Genomic DNA, 25,499 nt, shown 5'->3' on the forward strand with positions numbered 1-25,499 from the left:
CAGAGACCTTCAACACCAGAGACCTTCAACATGAGAGACCTTCAACACCAGAGACCTTCAACACCAGAGACCTTCAACATGAGAGACCTTCAACATGAGAGACCTTCAACATGAGAGACCTTCAACACCAGAGACCTTCAACATGAGAGACCTTCAACATGAGAGACCTTCAACCCCAGAGTCCTTCAACCCCAGAGTCCTTCAACATGAGAGACCTTCAACACCAGAGACCTTCAACATGAGAGTCCTTCAACACCAGAGTCCTTCAACATGAGAGACCTTCAACATGAGAGACCTTCAACATCAGAGACCTTCGACATGAGAGACCTTCAACACCAGAGACCTTCAACATGAGAGACCTTCAACACCAGAGACTTTCAACATGAGAGACCTTCAACACCAGAGACCTTCAACACCAGAGTCCTTCAACATGAGAGACCTTCAACATGAGAGACCTTCAACATGAGAGACCTTCAACACCAGAGTCCTTCAACACCAGAGACCTTCAACATGAGAGACCTTCAACACTAGAGACCTTCAACACCAGAGACCTTCAACATGAGAGACCTTCAACACCAGAGACCTTCAACATGAGAGACCTTCAACATGAGAGACCTTCAACCCCAGAGTCCTTCAACACCAGAGACTTTCAACACCAGAGACCTTCAACATGAGAGACCTTCAACATGAGAGACCTTCAACATGAGAGACCTTCAACATGAGAGACCTTCAACCCCAGAGTCCTTCAACACCAGAGACCTTCAACACCAGAGACCTTCAACATGAGAGACCTTCAACATGAGAGACCTTCAACACCAGAGACCTTCAACACGAGAGACCGTCAACATGAGAGACCTTCAACATGAGAGACCTTCAACATGAGAGACCTTCAACACCAGAGACCTTCAACATGAGAGACCTTCAACATGAGAGACCTTCAACCCCAGAGACCTTCAACATCAGAGACCTTCAACATAAGAGACCTTCAACATGAGAGACCTTCAACATGAGAGACCTTCAACCCCAGAGTCCTTCAACCCCAGAGTCCTTCAACATGAGAGACCTTCAACATGAGAGACCTTCAACACCAGAGACCTTCAACATGAGAGACCTTCAACATGAGAGACCTTCAACACCAGAGACCTTCAACATGAGAGACCTTCAACACCAGAGACTTTCAACATGAGAGACCTTCAACACCAGAGACTTTCAACACCAGAGACCTTCAACATGAGAGACCTTCAACACCAGAGACTTTCAACATGAGAGACCTTCAACACCAGAGACCTTCAACACCAGAGACCTTCAACATGAGAGACCTTCAACACCAGAAACCTTCAACACCAGAGACCTTCAACATGAGAGACCTTCATTATGAGAGACCTTCAACATGAGAGACCTTCAACATGAGAGACCTTCAACCCCAGAGTCCTTCAACACCAGAGACCTTCAACATGAGAGACCTTCAACACCAGAAACCTTCAACACCAGAGACCTTCAACATGAGAGACCTTCAACATGAGAGACCTTCAACATGAGAGACCTTCAACACCAGAGACCCTCAACATGAGAGACCTTCAACATGAGAGACCTTCAACACCAGAGACCTTCAACATGAGAGACCTTCAACATGAGAGACCTTCAACATGAGAGACCTTCAACATGAGAGACCTTCAACACACGAGATCTGCACCAACAAAGTCCTAATCCTTAAAGCGTTTTTTAATGACTTAAATCAACTTAAATCAAATATAAAACCTATAAAAACTCCTCAAGATCATGTTTAAACCCGGGATAAAGCGCAACATTAGAACGAAACAGTTTTTTCCAGTTAATGTTTATTAAAAGTGTCAAAAATACAGTGTTTTCTTTATGAATCAAAATTCCAAAAATATCAGGGTAAATAAATATACAATAATTCTGAAACAATTGTGCGACAGTCGTGATATTTACAAAAGTGTTTTAATATAAAACAAGTGCAGGGCATAAACACAAAGAGTTTGACGGTTGCTATGGAAACGATTAAAGTTCTTATAACAGGTTTTTACGATTGTCTAATTCTGACTTTATTCTGCGTATTTATACTTGATGTATATATAAATAATAGTTTTACACCAATCGAGCAGGTATTTGTGGAGAAAACATTGACAGGAAGTGACATCACACCAGGGACACTCATACAGGAAATGACAATGTTTTTCGACTCTAAACATTAATTCAACAAAATAAAGTCACTCTTTGCGCTTTAAGTCCGACCTGCAGGAGGCGCTTTAAGTCCGACCTGCAGGAGGCGCTTTAAGTGCGACCTGCAGGAGGCGCTTTAAGTCCGACCTGCAGGAGGCGCTTTAAGTGCGACCTGCAGGAGGCGCTTTAAGTCCGACCTGCAGGAGGCGCTTTAAGTCCGACCTGCAGGAGGCGCTTTAAGTGCGACCTGCAGGAGGCGCTTTAAGTCCGACCTGCAGGAGGCGCTTTAAGTCCGACCTGCAGGAAGCGCTTTAAGTCCGACCTGCAGGAGGCGCTTTAAGTCCGACCTGCAGGAGGCGCTTTAAGTGCGACCTGCAGGAGGCGCTTTAAGTCCGACCTGCAGGAGGCGCTTTAAGTGCGACCTGCAGGAGGCGCTTTAAGTCCGACCTGCAGGAGGCGCTTTAAGTGCGACCTGCAGGAGGCGCTTTAAGTGCGACCTGCAGGAGGCGCTTTAAGTGCGACCTGCAGGAGGCGCTTTAAGTGCGACCTGCAGGAGGCGCTTTAAGTGCGACCTGCAGGAGGCGCTTTAAGTGCGACCTGCAGGAGGCGCTTTAAGTCTGACCTGCAGGAGGCGCTTTAAGTCCGACCTGCAGGAGGCGCTTTAAGTGCGACCTGCAGGAGGCGCTTTAAGTGCGACCTGCAGGAGGCGCTTTAAGTCCGACCTGCAGGAGGCGCTTTAAGTCCGACCTGCAGGAGGCGCTTTAAGTGCGACCTGCAGGAGGCGCTTTAAGTCCGACCTGCAGGAGGCGCTTTAAGTCCGACCTGCAGGAGGCGCTTTAAGTGCGACCTGCAGGAGGCGCTTTAAGTGCGACCTGCAGGAGGCGCTTTAAGTCCGACCTGCAGGAGGCGCTTTAAGTGCGACCTGCAGGAGGCGCTTTAAGTGCGACCTGCAGGAGGCGCTTTAAGTCCGACCTTCAGGAGGCGCTTTAAGTGCGACCTGCAGGAGGCGCTTTAAGTGCGACCTGCAGGAGGCGCTTTAAGTGCGACCTGCAGGAGGCGCTTTAAGTGCGACCTGCAGGAGGCGCTTTAAGTGCGACCTGCAGGAGGCGCTTTAAGTCCGACCTTCAGGAGGCGCTTTAAGTGCGACCTGCAGGAGGCGCTTTAAGTCCGACCTGCAGGAGGCGCTTTAAGTGCGACCTGCAGGAGGCGCTTTAAGTCCGACCTGCAGGAGGCGCTTTAAGTCCGACCTGCAGGAGGCGCTTTAAGTCCGACCTGCAGGAGGCGCTTTAAGTGCGACCTGCAGGAGGCGCTTTAAGTGCGACCTTCAGGAGGCGCTTTAAGTGCGACCTGCAGGAGGCGCTTTAAGTCCGACCTGCAGGAGGCGCTTTAAGTGCGACCTGCAGGAGGCGCTTTAAGTGCGACCTGCAGGAGGCGCTTTAAGTGCGACCTGCAGGAGGCGCTTTAAGTGCGACCTGCAATTTAGTAAATGTTCTTTGGCGTGTTTTTTGCTGAAAGTGTGCGTGATGATGATGTCACAGGTTATGCAGAAAAAGACATTAACACAGACTAATTAACATAAGTATTTACAAGTATGCAAATTAGCAGCTAAAGATGCTAAAAGGTGAACTCTAAACAAAACGTTACCACAAGTATTATAGTCGTCTGAGTCCGAAGCGGCTAATCCGTCTGTCGCGTTAAACCCCGGCAGAAACGTCCAAAATCCCTCCGCTCTTGTGCAACTGACGCGTTAAGCCCGCGAATCGCCCGTCGTAATCCGTTAACTCCTCCCGAGCGCCGCGATGACAGACGAGGGGCGGGAACAATGGCTTCGCGCCGAATTCCCGTCGGTTTTGGTCTAGACGTCGGTGTCCAACGGTGGCGGGAAGTCGAGGCCGGGCGGCAAGTCGAGGCCGGGCGGGAAGTCGAGGCCGGGCGGGAAGTCGAGGCCGGGCGGCAAGTCGAGGCCGGGCGAGAGCGAGTCCTGGCTGTGCGTCGAGCTGATCCCGGTGTCTGAGTCCGTGTCGGTCAGTTCAGGCGGGTGCGAGGCGTCTTTGAGCTTGACGCCGCAGGATTGACGCGTTTCCGCCGCCGAGTCCGCGATCTGCAGCGAGTTGAGCTGCGCAGCGAGCTGCCAACGCTCCTCGTATTTCGCCGCGAGCGCCGCGTCGAAGCGCTCCAGCTGCAGGTCCATTTTGCTCGCTTGGCTTTGCAGGGAAACGCCGGCGAAAAGCGCGCGCTCGATTTCGGCCCGGAGCGGCGCCAGTTCGTCGGCGTGCGATCCCTCGTCCGCCCGCGAGTCGTTAGCTTCTCTCTGCTCGGACGCGCCGTCTCTTCGTATTTCCTCCTCGATCTCGTGGGACAGTCGGAGGATGAGCTCGCGGTGCTTTTGGACTTGCGTTTCCAGTCGCTCGACGGCGTCGCTCGCGCACAAAAGGCGGTCCAGCTGCTCGTCCGCGTCCAAACCCCGCCCGCCGCACACTTGTCCTTCCGAATCGTGGAAATCCACCTCGATTCTGTCGATTTCCGAGTCGAGATCTCGCATCCGTTCGATCTGCTCTCGAATCACGTGATCTTGGTGTAGAATCAGCTGCACCATTTTGTCCACTTCCTCCGAGCCGGGAGAACCTTTATTCTCCTTGTGCAACTTTTCCAACTTCCTAAACGCTTTTCTGACGACGCGTTTTTGCTTCTCCGCCGGCATCAGCTGCGGCGCGCGGTTCTGTTCGTATCTCTTTGGCCGCGCCCCTTTCGATTTCGCCGATCTCTTCGCCGGCTGCGCCACAAACTCGGAGGTTTTGAGCAGGACGAACTGCACGGAGGGCCGCTGGTCGCCCCACGCGTGCCACAGGCGCAGGATCCGGGTGAGCGGCGGGATGGCGCGCTCGAAACCCTTCCAGCGCTCGACCACGCAGAAGTCTTTGGGGTAGCCGTGGAGTCGCCGCTGGCTCTCGGGGACGGTCAGGTGGTCGTCCAGAAGCGCCTGGACCATGTCGAGGCACGTGGTGTGTTTGGTGACGCCGCACACGACCTTCTCCTCGCCGCACACGCTCACCTGGATTTCCTTCCCCTGCGTCGGCTCCGCCTCTTTAGACCTGTTCACGAGAAAAAGAGACGTTTTAGTGGAAGTGGAAGATACGGACCAGAAAGAAGTAGTTTTAATGCCTTTTATTGTCATTTTAGGTCATTTTTTTCTCTATTTTTGACAGTTTTGGTCATTTTTTCTCTGTTTTTGTCCTTTTTTTCTCTGTTTTTGTCAGTTTTGGTCCGTTTTGGTCATTTTTTGTCTGATTAGGTACGTTTTGGTCAGTTTTCTTTTCTTCAGTTTTTGTAAAATCTTTTATCTGTTTTGGTCTTTTTTTGGTCATTTTTTTGTCAGATTTTGCCAGTTTCTGACACTTTTTGTTGGATTTTGTCTGTTTTGGTCAATTTTGGTCATTTTTGTCTGTTTTGGTTAGTTTTTGTTGTTTTTTGTCAGTTTTAAGTCAGGTTTTTCACAGGTTCTTGACCATTTATATCTGTTTTTTGTCAGTTTTGGTCAGTTTTGGTAATTTTTTCTCAGTTTTTCACTTGTTATTTGACAGTTTTCTGTCATTTTTTTTGGTCAAATTTGTCAGTTTTTGTCTCTTTTTTTGGTAAATTTTCTGTCTGTTTTTCACATGTTATTTGTCAGTTTTGGTCTGATTTGGTCTGTTTTGGTCAGTTTTCTGTCTGTTTTCACAGGTTTTGGTCAGTTTTGGTCCCTTTTTGCTGCCGTGTCATATCTGACCTCGTGACCTCTGGCGTCTCATTACTCCGCCCTGGTTCGTGCCTCGTATTAAGCTAATGTCTTCCTGCTGACGTTTCTCCGCTGAGCACCATTAAAGCTGCTCCGCCTGAAGTCTGTGAAGCTAACGTCGCTAACGCTAATCACCCCAGAGTCGTTAAACGCAGACGGCTGATTGGATCAGGGCATCGCTGACATTTTACTTTAATACAATTGGAAAGAGTCGGTGCATCAGGCCTGTTTATGGAGAAAGGCTAAAGTGCACGTTACGACCGTGATATTTGAGTTTACGAGTCACGAGTCACAAAGACAAATGAAATACGACGTTTAGAGTCATTTAAGAGCTTTGGTATTTACACCGAAAGAGTTCTTATAACCAAGAAATAAAAGAAAGTAATGATCAAGGTGTTTAAATGAGAACGTTTTGGTTATTTTAGTCAGTTTTGGTAATTTGCTCTGTTTTTGTTGGTTTTGGTTAGTTTTATGTCATGTTTTCACAAGTTCTTAACCGTTTGTGTCTGTTTTTTTTCTTTTTTTTCTTTTTTTTTTATCATTTTTTGTCATTTTTGGTCTGTTTAAGTTCGTTTTGGTTGTTTTTTATTATTACAGTGCATTGCTAATCTGGACAAATACTCGAGAGAATATAATAAAGACCAACGCTCTTGTCTTGACAGATGCATTGTGGGAGGAACAGCGCCACCTGGAGGCAGAGTCACGTGTTCTGGGACCGTCCTGACATGTCCATGTCTCTGAACTTTAGAGCGTGTACTTGGGCCTCTCGCTCTGGTTTGACCTCTGACCTTTCCTAATATTATTACTACTTAAATCATATTATTACTACTTAAATCACCTAATATTATTACTACTTAAATCACAACTGTCAATCATGACGTACAGGAAGCAGCACAAACACAACGTTTTCAACCTTTTTCTCCAATGTTTTCCGTGACTGGAGAAAAAACTCATTATTCTCCAGGTTTTCTACATAAAATAAGTACTTTCATTGAACTGCAGTATTTCATTATTGAAGTATAATAAAGTGAGATTTTGCGGCTCGTTCCTGTGGCTCTGGTGTTTTCTGAAGCGGCTCCAGTTTCGAGCGGCTTTAGAAAACGAGCCGGGCCGAGTTACACGAGGATTAAGTGACGTCGCTCCTGTGTTTTCAAAGCCACGGCAACATGTTCCAGAGCGGCTTCAGAGCGGCTTCAGAGCAGCTTCAGAACGCCTTCAGAGCGGCTTCAGAACGCCTTCAGAGCGGCTTCAGATCGGCTTCTTCAGAACGCCTTCAGAGCAGCTTCAGATCGGCTTCTTCAGAGCGGCTTCAGAGTGGCTTCAGAGCAGCTTCACATCGGCTTCTTCAGAGCGGCTTCAGAGTGGCTTCAGAGCAGCTTCACATCGGCTTCTTCAGAACGACTTCAGAGCGCCTTCAGAGCGGCTTCAGAGCGGCTTCAGAACGCCTTCAGAGCGCCTTCAGAGCGGCTTCAGAACAACTTTAGAACGGCTTCAGAACGCCTTCAGAGCGGCTTCAGAGCGGCTTCAGAACGACTTCAGAGCCGCTTCAGAGCCGCTTCAGAGCCGCTTCAGAGCGGCTTCTTCAGAGCGGTTTCAGAGCGGCTTCTTCAGAGCGCCTTCAGAGCGGCTTCAGAACGACTTCAGAGCGGCTTCAGAGCGGCTTCTTCAGAGCGGTTTCAGAGCGGCATCATCGCGGCTTCAGAGCGGCTTCAGCGCGGCTTCAGAACAGAACCAGAGTAATAACCAGTAATAGCCAGAGTTAGTATTAGCATTTTTGTGCTAATTGTGCTGCTAACGTGTCCGCGGAGTAACATAAGTAAAGGAAGTAAAGGATGAATACTCATAAGTAAAGGACAAATACTCATAAGGAAAGGAGGAATACTCATAAGTAAAGGAGGAATACTCATAAGTAAAAGACAAATACTCATAAGTAAAAGACAAATACTCATAAGTAAAAGACAAATACTCATAAGTAAAAGACAAATACTCATAAGTAAAGGACAAATACTCATAAGTAAAAGACAAATACTCATAAGTAAAAGACAAATACTCATAAGTAAAGGACAAATACTCATAAGTAAAAGACAAATACTCATAAGTAAAGGACAAATACTCATAAGTAAAAGACAAATACTCATAAGTAAAGGAGGAATACTCATAAGTAAAAGACAAATACTCATAAGTAAAAGACAAATACTCATAAGTAAAGGACAAATACTCATAAGTAAAAGACAAATACTCATAAGTAAAGGACAAATACTCATAAGTAAAAGACAAATACTCATAAGTAAAGGAGGAATACTCATAAGTAAAAGACAAATACTCATAAGTAAAAGACAAATACTCATAAGTAAAGGACAAATACTCATAAGTAAAAGACAAATACTCATAAGTAAAAGACAAATACTCATAAGTAAAGGACAAATACTCATAAGTAAAAGACAAATACTCATAAGTAAAAGACAAATACTCATAAGTAAAGGACAAATACTCATAAGTAAAGGACAAATACTCATAAGTAAAGGACGAATACTCATAAGTAAAAGACAAATACTCATAAGTAAAGGACGAATACTCATAAGTAAAAGACAAATACTCATAAGTAAAGGACAAATACTCATAAGTAAAGGATGAATACTCATAAGTAAAAGACAAATACTCATAAGTAAAGGACAAATACTCATAAGTAAAGGACGAATACTCATAAGTAAAAGACAAATACTCATAAGTAAAGGATAAATACTCATAAGTAAGGGATAAATACTCATAAGTAAAGGACAAATACTCATAAGTAAAGGATGAATACTCATAAGTAAAGGATAAATACTCATAAGTAAAGGACAAATACTCATAAGTAAAGGACAAATACTCATAAGTAAAAGACAAATACTCATAAGTAAAGGACGAATACTCATAAGTAAAAGACAAATACTCATAAGTAAAGGACAAATACTCATAAGTAAAGGATGAATACTCATAAGTAAAAGACAAATACTCATAAGTAAAGGACAAATACTCATAAGTAAAGGACGAATACTCATAAGTAAAAGACAAATACTCATAAGTAAAGGATAAATACTCATAAGTAAGGGATAAATACTCATAAGTAAAGGACAAATACTCATAAGTAAAGGATGAATACTCATAAGTAAAGGACAAATACTCATAAGTAAGGGAAAAATACTCATAAGTAAAGGACGAATACTCATAAGTAAAGGATGAATACTCATAAGTAAAGGACAAATACTCATAAGTAAAAGACAAATACTCATAAGTAAAGGACAAATACTCATAAGTAAAGGATGAATACTCATAAGTAAAGGACAAATACTCATAAGTAAAGGATGAATACTCATAAGTAAAGGACGAATACTCATAAGTAAAGGACAAATACTCATAAGTAAAGGATGAATACTCATAAGTAAAGGACGAATACTCATAAGTAAAGGATAAATACTCATAAGTAAAGGACAAATACTCATAAGTAAAAGACAAATACTCATAAGTAAAGGATAAATACTCATAAGTAAGGGATAAATACTCATAAGTAAAGGATAAATACTCATAAGTAAAGGACAAATACTCATAAGTAAGGGATAAATACTCATAAGTAAAGGATGAATACTCATAAGTAAAGGATGAATACTCATAAGTAAAGGATGAATACTCATAAGTAAAGGATGAATACTCATAAGTAAAGAACAAATACTCATAAGTAAAGGACAAATACTCATGAGTAAAAGACAAATACTCATAAGTAAGGGATAAATACTCATAAGTAAGGGATAAATACTCATAAGTAAAGGATAAATACTCATAAGTAAGGGATAAATACTCATAAGTAAAGGATGAATACTCATAAGTAAAGGATGAATACTCATAAGTAAAGGATGAATACTCATAAGTAAGGGATGAATACTCATAAGTAAAGGATGAATACTCATAAGTAAAGGATGAATACTCGAATACTCATAAGTAAAGTAAAATACTCATATTAGACGATCATATAAAACTGTCAGACCCACTTCAAACTTTCTCCCGTCGTTTGAACTTTAATTAAACGATCGTTTGCTCCTGAAAATCGGTGATAAAGTTCCAGGCGAAAAGGCCTCAAACCTCCGAGCGACCGCGCCAAGAAAAACAAGAGCCAAACGTTGGCTTCAGGTGTGGGAACGAGACAAGCTCCAACACGAGACGTGTCCCGCCGCCACACGGGACGAGACGTGTCCCGCAGCCGCCACACGGGACGAGACGTGTCCCGCAGCCGCCACACGGGACGAGACGTGTCCCGCAGCCGCCACACGGGACGAGACGTGTCCCGCAGCCGCCACACGGGACGAGACGTCTCCCGCAGCCGCCACACGGGACGAGACAAGCACGCTAACGAACACGGGCTGTTAAACGCTCAGGTCGGACGGGCAGGAGAAGGTCACGCTCAGGTCGGACAGGCAGATGAAGGTCACGCTCAGGTCGGACGGGCAGACGAAGGCCACGCTCAGGTCAGACGGGCAGGAGAAGGTCACGCTCAGGTCGGACGGGCAGATGAAGGTCACGCTCAGGTCGGACGGGCAGATGAAGGTCACGCTCAGGTCGGACGGGCAGATGAAGGTCACGCTCAGGTCGGACGGGCAGGAGAAGGCCACGCTCAGGTCGGACGGGCAGATGAAGGTCACGCTCAGGTCGGACGGGCAGATGAAGGTCACGCTCAGGTCGGACGGGCAGGAGAAGGTCACGCTCAGGTCGGACGGGCAGGAGAAGGTCACGCTCAGGTCGGACGGGCAGATGAAGGTCACGCTCAGGTCGGACGGGCAGATGAAGGTCACGCTCAGGTCGGACGGGCAGATGAAGGTCACGCTCAGGTCGGACGGGCAGACGAAGGCCACGCTCAGGTCAGACGGGCAGGAGAAGGTCACGCTCAGGTCGGACGGGCAGATGAAGGTCACGCTCAGGTCGGACGGGCAGATGAAGGTCACGCTCAGGTCGGACGGGCAGGAGAAGGTCACGCTCAGGTCGGACGGGCAGGAGAAGGTCACGCTCAGGTCGGACGGGCAGGAGAAGGCCACGCTCAGGTCGGACGGGCAGATGAAGGTCACGCTCAGGTCGGACGGGCGGGAGAAGGTCAAGCTCAGGTCGGACGGGCAGGAGAAGGCCACGCTCAGGTCGGACAGGCAGATGAAGGTCACGCTCAGGTCGGACGGGCAGATGAAGGTCACGCTCAGGTCGGACGGGCAGGAGAAGGCCACGCTCAGGTCGAACGGGCAGGAGAAGGCCAAGCTCAGGTCGGACGGGCAGGAGAAGGTCACGCTCAGGTCGGACGGGCAGATGAAGGTCACGCTCAGGTCGGACGGGCAGATGAAGGTTACGCTCAGGTCGGACGGGCAGATGAAGGTCACGCTCAGGTCGGACGGGCAGATGAAGGCCACTCTCAGGTCGGACGGGCAGGAGAAGGCCACGCTCAGGTCGGACGGGCAGGAGAAGGCCACGCTCAGGTCAGACGGGCTGGAGAAGGCCACGCTCAGGTCGGATGGGCGGGAGAAGGCCACGCTCAGGTCGGACGGGCAGGAGAAGGTTACGCTCAGGTCGGACGGGCAGATGAAGGTCACGCTCAGGTCGGACGGGCAGATGAAGGCCACGCTCAGGTCGGACGGGTGGGAGAAGGCCACGCTCAGGTCGGACGGGCAGGAGAAGGCCACGCTCAGGTCAGACGGGCGGGAGAAGGCCACGCTCAGGTCAGACAGGCTGGATAAGGCCACGCTCAGGTCGGACGGGCAGATGAAGGTCACGCTCAGGACGGACGGGCAGATGAAGGCCACGCTCAGGTCGGACGGGCGGGAGAAGGCCACGCTCAGGTCGGACGGGCGGGAGAAGACCACGCTCAGGTCGGACGGGCAGGAGAAGGCCACGCTCAGGTCGGACGGGCAGGAGAAGGCCACGCTCAGGTCGGACGGGCAGGAGAAGGTCACGCTCAGGTCGGACGGGCAGGAGAAGGTCACGCTCAGGTCGGACGGGCAGATGAAGGCCACGCTCAGGTCAGACGGGCAGGAGAAGGCCACGCTCAGGTCGGACGGGCAGGAGAAGGCCACGCTCAGGTCGGACGGGCAGGAGAAGGCCACGCTCAGGTCGGACGGGCAGGAGAAGGCACACAGTCGACACAAGCGCCTCGAGTCATCTTCAGGTGATCGTCGTCGCGCTTTAAGAACCCGATTCAGCTCAAAACTCCACGTGGTTTGTATTTTCTACCTCTGGTTGTGTTTGTGTCATTTACGAAGGTTCGATCGGTTCAATTCCCGCCTTTTCTCATGTTCAAACTTGGCTCTTGTTTCGTCTCGACGCAGCAGAAGTCAGATTATGTCAGATGAACCTGAACCGTTCCAGGCTCCAGCTCACATTTGGGCGCTAACATCTGACCGTAGCCGCGGCGACGGACACTTCGCTCATGAAAACGCCTCGGAAAGAGCGAGCGTCATGACCTGAAGGTTGAAAAAGTAGAAAGAACAACGGCGAGCGAAGTGCAAGTGGCAGCAGTAGTCGTAGTACAGGTAGTAACTGAAGTAAAGTCACTACTGCTATCGTAAGTATGATTGTACTCGTGCGACCGTTAGCGGTAGCTACACGCGCGGACGACAACAAACCGCAGCAAAGTCACGTTTAATCACGTCGTCTTTGGCGCGTTTCCATGTCTGACCTCCAGAGGAATCCCAAACAAACACACGGAATCCCGTCGGAGTTTATCGCACGCGTTTTAGTCTGAAAACACCTCGCTTCCTGCCAAACGTTTTGCTTCCTGTCCGCGCCTCCGAAGCAGGAAGTCAGCCCAGATTCAGAGGCAGGTGTTTCCGCCTGATCCGCGTCGCTTCCTGTTCGTCTCGGCTCCTGGTTCAGTCCAAAATAAGGCTTTGTGTTTCTGCACCTGCTATATACTTATACTTATATACTTGTACTTATATACTTATACTTATATACTTATATACTTATACTTATATACTTATACTTACATACTTATACTTATATACTTATACTTATATACTTATATACTTATACTTATATACTTATACTTACATACTTATACTTATATACTTATACTTATATACTTATACTTATACTTATATATTTATATACTTATACTAATATATTTATACTTATATACTTATACTTATTTATTTATATACTTATACTTATACTTATATACTTATACTTATATACTTATATCTATATACTTATACTTATATACTTATATAATTATACTTATATACTTATATTTATAAACTTATATACTTATACTTATATACTTATATATTTATACTTATGTACCTATATACTTATACCTATAAACTTATACTTATACTTATATACTTATACTTATATACTTATACTCATATACTTATACTTATATACTTACACTTATATACTTATACTTATATATTTATACTTATATACCTATATAATTATACCTATAAACTTATACTTATATACTTATACTTCACACTGTCCAAGGCGACGCCCCTGACTCACACTGTCCATTATGTTTGACCTTTGACCTTTGACCTGTGCTAATCACCAGGCAAATCATTGACTCGCATTTTGTACAAAACTCGCTGCAGCGAAGTCGTGATTTCTGCTCCGCGTAAATAAACCAGAGCTCGGCGCGTTTCGTGTTCAGTCCAAGTTTCCCAGAAAAACGTTTGAAACTCGAGTCGCTTCTTGGATTTGATACATTATACTTTATACTTTGTACTTTGTACATTATACTTTATACTTCTGCGATTCTGAGGTTTCAACTTGACGTACTTTCTTCATGATCCTGCATTTATCTGATGATGTCACTTTCAGGAAACGGGCGATTATTAAAACAATGGGAAAAATGGGACAGAAATAGAGAACTACGGCTCGTCTGCGACTCTGGGGCCGCGGGCGACAAAGAGGATCTCGCGGGCGACAAAGAGGATCTCGCGGGCGACAAAGAGGATCTCGCGGGCGACAAAGACGATCTCGAGGGCGACAAAGACGATCTCGAGGGCGACACAAAGACGATCTCGAGGGCGACACAAAGACGATCTCTCGAGGGCGACACAAAGACGATCTCGAGGGCGACACAAAGACGATCTCGAGGGCGACACAAATACGATCTCGAGGGCGACACAAAGACGATCTCGAGGGCGACACAAAGACGATCTCGAGGGCGACAAAGACGATCTCGCGGGCGACAAAGACGATCTCGCGGGCGACAAAGACGATCTCGCGGGCGACAAAGACGATCTCGCGGGCGACACAAAGACGATCTCGCGGGCGACAAAGACGATCTCGAGGGCGACACAAAGAGGATCTCGAGGGCGACACAAAGACGATCTCGAGGGCGACAAAGACGATCTCGCGGGCGACAAAGACGATCTCGCGGGCGACAAAGACGATCTCGCGGGCGACAAAGATGATTTCGCGGGCGACAAAGACGATCTCGAGGGCGATCCAAAGACAATCTCGAGGGCGACACAAAGACGATCTCGCGAGCGACACAAAGACGATCTCGCGGGCAACAAAGACGATCTCGCGGGCGACACAAAGACGATCTCGCGGGCGACAAAGACGATCTTGCGGGCGACAAAGACCATCTCGTGGGCGACACAAAGACGATCTCGAGGACAACACGAAGACGATCTCGGGGGCGACACAAAGACGATCTCGGGGGCGACACAAAGACAATCTCGCGAGCGTCAAAAAGACGATCTCGCCGGCGACAAAGACAATCTCGCGGGCGACAAAGACGATCTCGAGGGCGACAAAGACGATCTCGAGGGCGACAAAGACGATCTCGCGAGCGACACAAAGACGATCTCGAGGGCGACAAAGACGATCTCGCGGGCGACAAAGACGATCTCGCGGGCGACAAAGACGATCTCGCGGGCGACACGAAGACAATCCCGAGGGCGACACAAAGACGATCTCGCGGGCGACAAAGAGCATCTCGCGGGCGACACAAAGACGATCTCAAGGACAACACAAAGACGATCTCGGGGTCGACAGAAAGACAATCTCGCGAGCAACACAAAGACAATCTCGCGGCCGACAAAGATGATCTCGAGGGCGACAAAGACGATTTCGCGAGCGACACAAAGACGATCTCGAAGGTGACACAAAGACCATCTCGAGGGTGACACAAAAACCATCTCGCGGGCGACAAAGACGATCTCGAGGGCGATCCATTAATGATCTCGAGGGCGACACAAAGACGATCTCGAGGGCGACACAAAGACGATCTCGCGAGTGACACAAAGACGATCTCGCGGGCGACAAAGACGATCTCGCGGGCGACAAAGACGATCTCGCGGGCGACAAAGACGATCTCGAGGGTGACAAAGACAATCTCGCGAGCGACACAAAGACGATCTCGCGGCCGACAAACATGATCTCGAGGGCGACAAAGACGATTTCGCGAGCGACACAAAGACGATCTCGAAGGTGACACAAAGACCATCTCGAGGGTGACACAAAAACCATCTCGCGGGCGACAAAGACGATCTCGAGGGCGATCCATAGATGATCTCGAGGGCGACACAAAGACGATCTCGAGGGCGACACAAAGACGATCTCGCGAGCGACACAAAGACGATCTCGCGGGCAACAAAGACGATCTCGCGGGCGACAAAGACGATCTCGAAGGTGACACAAAGACCATCTCGAGGGTGACACAAAAACCATCTTGCGGGCGACACAAAGACGATCTCGCGGGCGACAAAGACGATCTCGAGGGCGATCCAAAGACGATCTTGCGGGCGACAAAGACCATCTCGTGGGCGACACAAAGACGATCTCGAGGACAACACGAAGACGATCTCGGGGGCGACACAAAGACGATCTCGGGGGCGACACAAAGACAATCTCGCGAGCGTCAAAAAGACGATCTCGCCGGCGACAAAGACAATCTCGCGGGCGACAAAGACGATCTCGAGGGCGACAAAGACGATCTCGAGGGCGACAAAGACGATCTCGCGAGCGACACAAAGACGATCTCGAGGGCGACAAAGACGATCTCGCGGGCGACAAAGACGATCTCGCGGGCGACAAAGACGATCTCGCGGGCGACACGAAGACAATCCCGAGGGCGACACAAAGACGATCTCGCGGGCGACAAAGAGCATCTCGCGGGCGACACAAAGACGATCTCAAGGACAACACAAAGACGATCTCGGGGTCGACACAAAGACAATCTCGCGAGCAACACAAAGACAATCTCGCGGCCGACAAAGATGATCTCGAGGGCGACAAAGACGATTTCGCGAGCGACACAAAGACGATCTCGAAGGTGACACAAAGACCATCTCGAGGGTGACACAAAAACCATCTCGCGGGCGACAAAGACGATCTCGAGGGCGATCCATTAATGATCTCGAGGGCGACACAAAGACGATCTCGAGGGCGACACAAAGACGATCTCGCGAGTGACACAAAGACGATCTCGCGGGCGACAAAGACGATCTCGCGGGCGACAAAGACGATCTCGCGGGCGACAAAGACGATCTCGAGGGTGACAAAGACAATCTCGCGAGCGACACAAAGACGATCTCGCGGCCGACAAACATGATCTCGAGGGCGACAAAGACGATTTCGCGAGCGACACAAAGACGATCTCGAAGGTGACACAAAGACCATCTCGAGGGTGACACAAAAACCATCTCGCGGGCGACAAAGACGATCTCGAGGGCGATCCATAGATGATCTCGAGGGCGACACAAAGACGATCTCGAGGGCGACACAAAGACGATCTCGCGAGCGACACAAAGACGATCTCGCGGGCAACAAAGACGATCTCGCGGGCGACAAAGACGATCTCGAAGGTGACACAAAGACCATCTCGAGGGTGACACAAAAACCATCTTGCGGGCGACACAAAGACGATCTCGCGGGCGACAAAGACGATCTCGAGGGCGATCCAAAGACGATCTCGAGGGCGACAAAGACGATCTCGAGGGCGACACAAAGACGATCTTGAGCGCGACAAAGACGATCTCGCGGGCGACAAAGACGATCTCGAGGGCGACACAAAGACAATCTTGCGGTGATGTCCTCCAGTACAGGCTGGCGTTAGTCCAGATGCCCTTACGAGCTCCGGTCTGAGGTCTGGAGACTGTTGGACACTGTTCCGCAGTGTTGCATTAAAGCTCTTTCTCTTAGTCATTTCAGTGTCTCGCTCACAAAAACAAACAACTCTGTGAAACTAAAGACATTTCTGAAGCAGAAAAGTTCCATCGTGCACTTTAACGACTAGAGCCATAACTAACGATGAGCTCAGTATTCGACAGTCAAACGATCATTTCTATTGGACAAACGTTTAAATACATTTTAGCTTGATTTGTGTTTAAAGTCTGGCTCCTCCCCTCTGATCCCGATTCGTATTTTAAGTCTGGCTCCTCCCCTCTGAGCCCCTTCATCTGTGTTGTGTCATGTAATGATGGGCGTGGTCACAGTCATTACTGCCTGATCCTCCTGATGAAACACCACCGAATGTTCTGATTCTGATCGACAATAACGAGGCTTCATAGATGATTATAACTGTGTCACATGACTCATGTCTCATGTAAATGTAACTGTCCAATACAAACATTTGAATGAGACAGAATTATTAATGTAAGAACTCAATCACTTTAGTGAGTAATAACTTATTACATTATTGATCAGATTGTGTCAGATCACGAAGACATGGAACAGTCTAGAGGACGTTTTGTCGACTGATCGATCATCACGGCACGTTTTAGTCGCTCGAGAACGTCTTTAGTCGCTCTAGAATGTCTTCAGTCGCTCTAGAACGTCTTCAGTTGCTCGAGAACGTCTTTAGTCGCTCTAGAATGTCTTCAGTCGCTCTAGAACGTCTTCAGTTGCACGAGAACGTCTTTAGTCGCTCTAGAATGTCTTCAGTCGTTCAAGAACGTCTTCAGTCGCTCTAGAACTAAACCAGAGATAAACATGGACTAAACCAGAGATAAACATGGACTAAACTAGAGATAAACATGGACTAAACCAGAGATAAACATGGACTAAACCAGAGATAAACATGGACTAAACCAGAGATAAACATGGACTAAACCAGAGATAAACATGAACTAAATCAGAGATAAACATGGACTAAACCAGAGATAAACATGGACTAAACCAGAGATAAACATGGACTAAACCAAAGATAAACATGGACTAAACCAGAGATAAACATGAACTAAATCAAGACTAAACTAGCAGTGATTCATGAAATGACTAAACTCGGGACTAAACTTAAACTAGGACTAAACCAGAACTGATCCAAGACTCATCCAGCCCTAAAGCAGATCTAAACCAGAACCAAATCCGGACTAAGTTAAACCCAGCAGAAAGAAACGACGGGCAATTTCCTTTTCCAAGATGAATCAGTACAACTCAGTAATTACAGTAACACAACTCAGTAATTACAGTATTTTAACAAACAGAACCCGGGACTAGACCAGGACTAAACCAGGTCTAAACCAGGACTAAACCAGGACTAAACCAGGACTAAACCAGGACTAAACCAGGACTAAACCAGGTCCAAACCAGGACTAAACCAGGTCTAAACCAGGACTAAACCAGGTCTAAACCAGGACTAAACCAGGACTAAACCAGGACTAAACCAGGACTAAACCAGGTCCAAACCAGACAAAAGACAAAGACGATCTCAAGGACAACACAAAGACGATCTCGGGGTCGACACAAAGACAATCTCGCGAGCGACACAAAGACGATCTCGCGGCCGACAAAGATGATCTCGAGGGCGACAAAGACGATCTCGCGAGCGACACAAAGACGATCTCGAGGGCGACAAAGACGATCTCGCGGGCGACACAAAGACGATCTCAAGGACAACACAAAGACGATCTCGGGGTCGACACAAAGACAATCTCGCGAGCGACACAAAGACGATCTCGCGGCCGACAAAGATGATCTCGAGGGCGACAAAGACGATTTCGCGAGCGACACAAAGACGATCTCGAAGGTGACACAAAGACCATCTCGAGGGTGACACAAAAACCATCTCGCGGGCGACAAAGACGATCTCGAGGGCGATCCATAGATGATCTCGAGGGCGACACAAAGACGATCTCGAGGGCGACACAAAGACGATCTCGCGAGTGACACAAAGACGATCTCGCGGGCGACAAAGACGATCTCGCGGGCGACAAAGACGATCTCGAGGGTGACAAAGACAATCTCGCGAGCGACACAAAGACGATCTCGCGGCCGACAAAGATGATCTCGAGGGCGACAAAGACGATTTCGTGAGCGACACAAAGACGATCTCGAGGTGACACAAAGACCATCTCGAGGGTGACACAAAAACCATCTCGCGGGCGACAAAGACGATCTCGAGGGCGATCCATAGATGATCTCGAGGGCGACACAAAGACGATCTCGAGGGCGACACAAAGACAATCTCGCGGGCGACAAAGACGATCCCGCGGGCGACAAAGACGATCTCGCGGGCGACAAAGACGATCTCGAGGGTGACAAAGACAATCTCGCGAGCGACACAAAGACGATCTCGCGGGCGACAAAGACGATCTCGAGGGCGATCCAAAGACGATCTCGAGGGCGACAAAGACGATCTCGAGGGCGACACAAAGACGATCTCGAACGTGACAAAGACGATCTCGCGGGCGACAAAGACGATCTCGAGGGGGACACAAAGACAATCTTGCGGTGATGTCCTCCAGTACAGGCTGGCGTTAGTCCAGATGCCCTTACGAGCTCCGGTCTGAGGTCTGGAGACTGTTGGACACTGTTCCGCAGTGTTGCATTAAAGCTCTTTCTCTTAGTCATTTCAGTGTCTCGCTCACAAAAACAAACAACTCTGTGAAACTAAAGACATTTCTGAAGCAGAAAAGTTCCATCGTGCACTTTAACGACTAGAGCCATAACTAACGATGAGCTCAGTATTCGACAGTCAAACGATCATTTCTATTGGACAAACGTTTAAATACATTTTAGCTTGATTTGTGTTTAAAGTCTGGCTCCTCCCCTCTGATCCTGATTCGTATTTTAAGTCTGGCTCCTCCCCTCTGAGCCCCTTCATCTGTGTTGTGTCATGTAATGATGGGCGTGGTCACAGTCATTACTGCCTGATCCTCCTGATGAAACACCACCGAATGTTCTGATTCTGATCGACAATAACGAGGCTTCATAGATGATTATAACTGTGTCACATGACTCATGTCTCATGTAAATGTAACTGTCCAATACAAACATTTGAATGAGACAGAATTATTAATGTAAGAACTCAATCACTTTAGTGAGTAATAACTTATTACATTATTGATCAGATTGTGTCAGATCACGAAGACATGGAACAGTCTAGAGGACGTTTTGTCGACTGATCGATCATCACGGCACGTTTTAGTCGCTCGAGAACGTCTTTAGTCGCTCTAGAATGTCTTCAGTCGCTCTAGAACGTCTTCAGTTGCTCGAGAACGTCTTTAGTCGCTCTGGAACGTCTTTAGTCACTCTAGAACGTCTTTAGTTACTCTAGAACGTCTTCAGTCCCTCTAGAACGTCTTCAGTCGCTCTGGAACGTCTTTAGTCATTCTAGAACGTCTTTAGTCACTCTAGAACGTCTTTAGACACTCTGAAACTTCTTTAGTCACTCTAGAATGTCTTCAGTCTCTCTAGAACGTCTTCAGTCGCTCAAGAACGTCTTGAGTCGCTCTGGAACGTCTTTAGTCACTCTGGAACGACTTTGGTCACTCTAGAAGGTCTTAAGTCACTCTAGAACGTCTTTAGTCACTCGAGAACGTCATTAGTCGATCGAGAACGTCTTCAGTCACTCTAGAATGTTGTCAGTCCCTCTAAAACGTCTTCAGTCGCTCAAGAATGTCTTCAGTCGCTCTGGAACGTCTTTAGTCACTCGAGAACGTCATTAGTCGATAGAGAACGTCTTCAGTCGCTCTAGAATGTCGTCAGTCCCTCTAAAACGTCTTCAGTCGCTCAAGAATGTCTTCAGTCGCTCTGGAACGTCTTTAGTCACTCTAGAACGTCTTCAGTCACTCTAGAACATCTTCAGTTGCTCTGGAACGTCTTTAGTCACTCTAGAACGTCTTTAGTCACTCTAGAACGTCTTCAGTCCCTCTAGAACGTCTTCAGTCGCTCTGGGACGTCTTTAGTCACTCTAGAACGTCTTCAGTCCCTCTAGAACGTCTTCAGTCGCTCTGAAACGTCTTTAGTCACTCTAGAACGTCTTTAGTCACTTTAGAACGTCTTTAGACACTCTGAAACGTCTTTAGTCTCTCTAGAATGTCTTCAGTCCCTCTAGAACGTCTTCAGTCGCTCAAGAACGTCTTGAGTCGCTCTGGAACGTCTTTAGTCACTCTAGAAGGTCTTAAGTCACTCTAGAACGTCTTTAGTCACTTGAGAACGTCATTAGTCGATCGAGAACGTCTTCAGTCGCTCTAGAATTTCTTCAGTCCCTCTAGAACGTCTTCAGTCGCTCAAGAACGTCTTCAGTCGCTCTGGAACGTCTTTAGTCACTCTAGAACGTCTTCAGTCACTCTAGAACGTCTTCAGTTGCTCTGGAACGTCTTTAGTCACTCTAGAACGTCTTTAGTTACTCTAGAAGGTCTTTAGTCACTCTAGAACGTCTTCAGTCACTCTGGAACGTCTTTAGTCACTCAAGAACGTCTTCAGTCGCTCTGGAACGTCTTTAGTCACTCTAGAACGTCTTTAGTCACTCTAGAATGTCTTCAGTCACTCTAGAACGTCTTCAGTCACTCTAGAATGTCTTCGGTCCCTGTAGAACGTCTTCAGTCGCTCTGGAACGTCTTCAGTCCCTCTAGAACGTCTTCAGTCGCTCAAGAACGTCTTGAGTCGCTCTGGAACGTCTTTAGTCACTCTAGAAGGTCTTAAGTCACTCTAGAACGTCTTTAGTCACTTGAGAACGTCATTAGTCGATCGAGAACGTCTTCAGTCGCTCTAGAATGTCTTCAGTCCCTCTAGAACGTCTTCAGTCGCTCAAGAACGTCTTCAGTCGCTCTGGAACGTCTTTAGTCACTCTAGAACGTCTTCAGTCACTCTAGAACGTCTTCAGTTGCTCTGGAACGTCTTTAGTCACTCTAGAACGTCTTTAGTCACTCTAGAAGGTCTTTAGTCACTCTAGAACGTCTTCAGTCACTCTGGAACGTCTTTAGTCACACAAGAACGTCTTCAGTCGCTCTGGAAGGTCTTTAGTCACTCTAGAACGTCTTTAGTCACTCTAGAATGTCTTCAGTCACTCTAGAACGTCCTCAGTCCCTCTAGAACGTCTTCAGTCGCTCTGGAACGTCTTCAGTCCCTCTAGAACGTCTTCAGTCGCTCAAGAACGTCTTCAGTCGCTCTAGAACTAAACCAGAGATAAACATGGACTAAACCAGAGATAAACATGGACTAAACTAGAGATAAACATGGACTAAACCAGAGATAAACATGGACTAAACCAGAGATAAACATGGACTAAACCAGAGATAAACATGGACTAAACCAAAGATAAACATGAACTAAATCAGAGATAAACATGGACTAAACCAGAGATAAACATGGACTAAACCAGAGATAAACATGAACTAAATCAGAGATAAACATGGACTAAACCAGAGATAAACATGAACTAAATCAGAGATAAACATGGACTAAACCAGAGATAAACATGAACTAAATCAGAGATAAACATGGACTAATCCAGAGATAAACATGGACTAAACCAGAGATAAACATGAACTAAATCAGAGATAAACATGGACTAAACCAGAGATAAACATGAACTAAATCAGAGATAAACATGGACTAAACCAGAGATAAACATGGACTAAACCAGAGATAAACATGGACTAAACCAGAGATAAACATGGACTAAATCAAGACTAAACTAGCAGTGATTCATGAAATGACTAAACTCGGGACTAAACTTAAACTAGGACTAAACCAGAACTGATCCAAGACTCATCCAGCCCTAAAGCATATCTAAACCAGAACCAAATCCGGACTAAGTTAAACCCAGCAGAAAGAAACGACGGGCAATTTCCTTTTCCAAGATGAATCAGTACAACTCAGTAATTACAGTAACACAACTCAGTAATTACAGTATTTTAACAAACAGAACCCGGGACTAGACCAGGTCTAAACCACGTCTAAACCAGGACTAAATCAGGTCTAAACCATGACTAAACCATGACTAAACCAGGTCTAAACCAGGACAAAACCAGGTCCAAACCAGGTCTAAACCAGGTCTAAACCAGGACTAGACCAGGTCTAAACCAGGACTAAACCAGGACTAAACCAGGACTAGACCAGGTCTAAACCAGGACTAAACCAGGACTAAACCAGGACTAAACCAGGTCAAAACCAGGTCCAAACCAGGTCTAAACCAGGACAAAACCAGGTCCAAACCAGGTCTAAACCAGGTCTAAACCAGGACTAAACCAGGACTAAACCAGGTCCAAACCAGGTCTAAACCAGGACTAAACCAGGACTAAACCAGGACTAAACCAATGCCAAACAAACCTTGCCGTAACAATTCCTCTTCAGTTTGACGCTAAAAGTAACAAGTGCAATTTTCAATATATTTTTGATTATTGAGTGAACTTCACAATTAAGGGTTAAGTGAAAATTAAATTGTTGCTTTGCTTTTTGGAATAAAAATATATAAATAAGATTGTGCAGTTTGTGTCCAGTTCTGATCTTTGTCTCAGAAAATGCATTTGGACAAAACCATGTCCCAGAGAACTCTAAAGACGGACATGAATATGAATATGAATGAATACATAAAAACAACATTACAGGCCCCACGGCAGGAAGTGTGAAGAGAGAGAACAACACAACAAATACTGACTTTAGCCCGTACTTTTCAAAACGTGAAGTGAAACCTGTTGCAACGCGATCTCCTTCAACAAAGCGACAGAAACCCCGAAGATACGGCTCTAGTCCCGGTCCCGGTCTGGTCCCGGTCTAGTCCCGGTTTAGTCCCGGTCTGGTCCCGGTCTGGTCCCGGTCTGTGTCCCGGTCTAGTCCCGGTCTAGTCCCGGTTTAGTCCCGGTCTGGTCCCGGTCTAGTCCCGGTCTAGTCCCGGTTTAGTCCCGGTCTGGTCCCGGTCTGTGTCCCGGTCTAGTCCCGGTTTAGTCCCGGTCTGGTCCCGGTCTGTGTCCCGGTCTAGTCCCGGTCTAGTCCCGGTCTGGTCCCGGTCCGAGCCCACGTCACGTACCTGCTTTTGAGCCGCGCTTTGAATAAACTTTTCCCAAACGGAGCCATAGCGAGAGGAGCGCATGCAGGAGCCGCAGGAGCCGCAGGAGCCGCAAGAGCCGCAGGAGCCGCAGGAGCCGCAGGAGCCGCAGGAGCCGGCAGAAGGCGTCACAGTCCCGGCATGGCACAGCGCGGAGCCTCGGTCACACTTCCAGAGAGACGCGGGACACGGTGTGAGGGCGAGTGTCCCGTGGAGAGAGGGCTGTCCCGGCTCAGAGTTCAGACCTGCCCCTGTCCCGGCCCCTGTCCCGTCCCAGACCTGCCCCCGAGACCTGCCCTCGTCCCGTCCCAGACCTGCCCCCGTCCCGTCCCAGACCTGCCCCCGAGACCTGCCCCTGTCCCGGCCCCTGTCCCGTCCCAGACCTGCCCCCGAGACCTGCCCTCGTCCCGTCCCAGACCTGCCCCCGTCCCGTCCCAGACCTGCCCCCGAGACCTGCCCCAGTCCCGTCCCAGACCTGCCCCAGTCCCGTCCCAGACCTGCCCCCGTCCCGTCTCAGACCTGCCCCCGTCCCGTCTCAGACCTGCCCCCGTCCCATCTCAGACCTGCCCCCGGCCCGTGGAGACAGGGTCGTTAGTGGGGGAAGTGTGCCCTCTTCCACCGGCGCGAGCTCAACACAACTCTCTCTCTAGAGTCTGTAAGTTTTTTCATTTCCATTTGGAGAATATTATAAGACTTGGACTAAAGTTTGTGGAGATTTCAAGGCAGAACAATGAGGTGTAAATGACTCTAGAGCCCTCTTCAAATTGTGTATTTTAAAATTAATAAAAAACAATGTATTCGTAGACAACGTGTGCTGTTCTGACATGAATGTAGTTTAGTACAACATGATGAGCTCTAGAGCGCCCCCTGCAGCTCTGGAAAACATGATCCAAATGGATTTGACGTAGACTAATAACATTTGGCACATTAAAGGAATAACATTCTTCTCAACAAAAAGAAAAAGCTAAAGATGGCAAACCTCGATCTGGAAGCCGGTTACCGTGGCAACCTGACTGCGTTCTGCTTTACAAGCGTTTTTAAATGGGATGAAAGAACGGACTTTGACGACTGCTTGAACAGCAACAATAAGTTGAATTTTGAAAGATTGACTAAAGATCATAGACATAAAGATTTAGGACTTTTTAATTAAAAATACAAAATAAGGTAAAGTTTGTGCCGAGGACCAAACATCACGTGACATTTATGTGACGCTCCGGTGACGTTCCTGTGACGTTCCGGTGACGTTCCGGTGACGTTCCGGTGACGTTCCGGTGACGTTCCTGTGACGCCCCTGTAACGCCCCTG

General features: G+C 47.7%; 1 protein-coding gene across 1 annotated transcript; it reads right to left on the reverse strand.

The window, feature by feature from the left end:
* Nucleotides 1–3,667: 3,667 nt before the first annotated feature.
* Nucleotides 3,668–24,268, reverse strand: rassf9 (Ras association domain family member 9). The gene is made up of 2 exons (XM_072435164.1): nucleotides 24,177–24,268; nucleotides 3,668–5,276 (listed from the first exon to the last, which is right to left on the reverse strand). Exons 1-2 carry the CDS (start codon nucleotides 24,221–24,223, stop codon nucleotides 4,040–4,042), a joined length of 1,284 nt encoding a protein of 427 aa, XP_072291265.1. The 5' UTR covers nucleotides 24,224–24,268; the 3' UTR covers nucleotides 3,668–4,039.
* Between the last annotated feature and the right edge of the window lie 1,231 nt (nucleotides 24,269–25,499).

The sequence above is a fragment of the Eucyclogobius newberryi genome, unplaced genomic scaffold (assembly GCF_026437365.1).
Source record: "Eucyclogobius newberryi isolate DKJ021-1_F unplaced genomic scaffold, fEucNew1.0.hap1 SCAF_7, whole genome shotgun sequence".
In the NCBI taxonomy this organism is placed as follows: domain Eukaryota; kingdom Metazoa; phylum Chordata; class Actinopteri; order Gobiiformes; family Gobiidae; genus Eucyclogobius; species Eucyclogobius newberryi.

Excerpts from the sequence above, each read along its gene's own strand:
- rassf9 (XM_072435164.1), bottom strand. The coding sequence starts at position 24,223 with ATGGCTCCGTTTGGGAAAAGTTTATTCAAAGCGCGGCTCAAAAGCAG. Across the intron at positions 5,277-24,176 it reads AAAGCGCGGCTCAAAAGCAG|GTCTAAAGAGGCGGAGCCGA; the intron begins GTACGTGACGTG and ends TCTCGTGAACAG.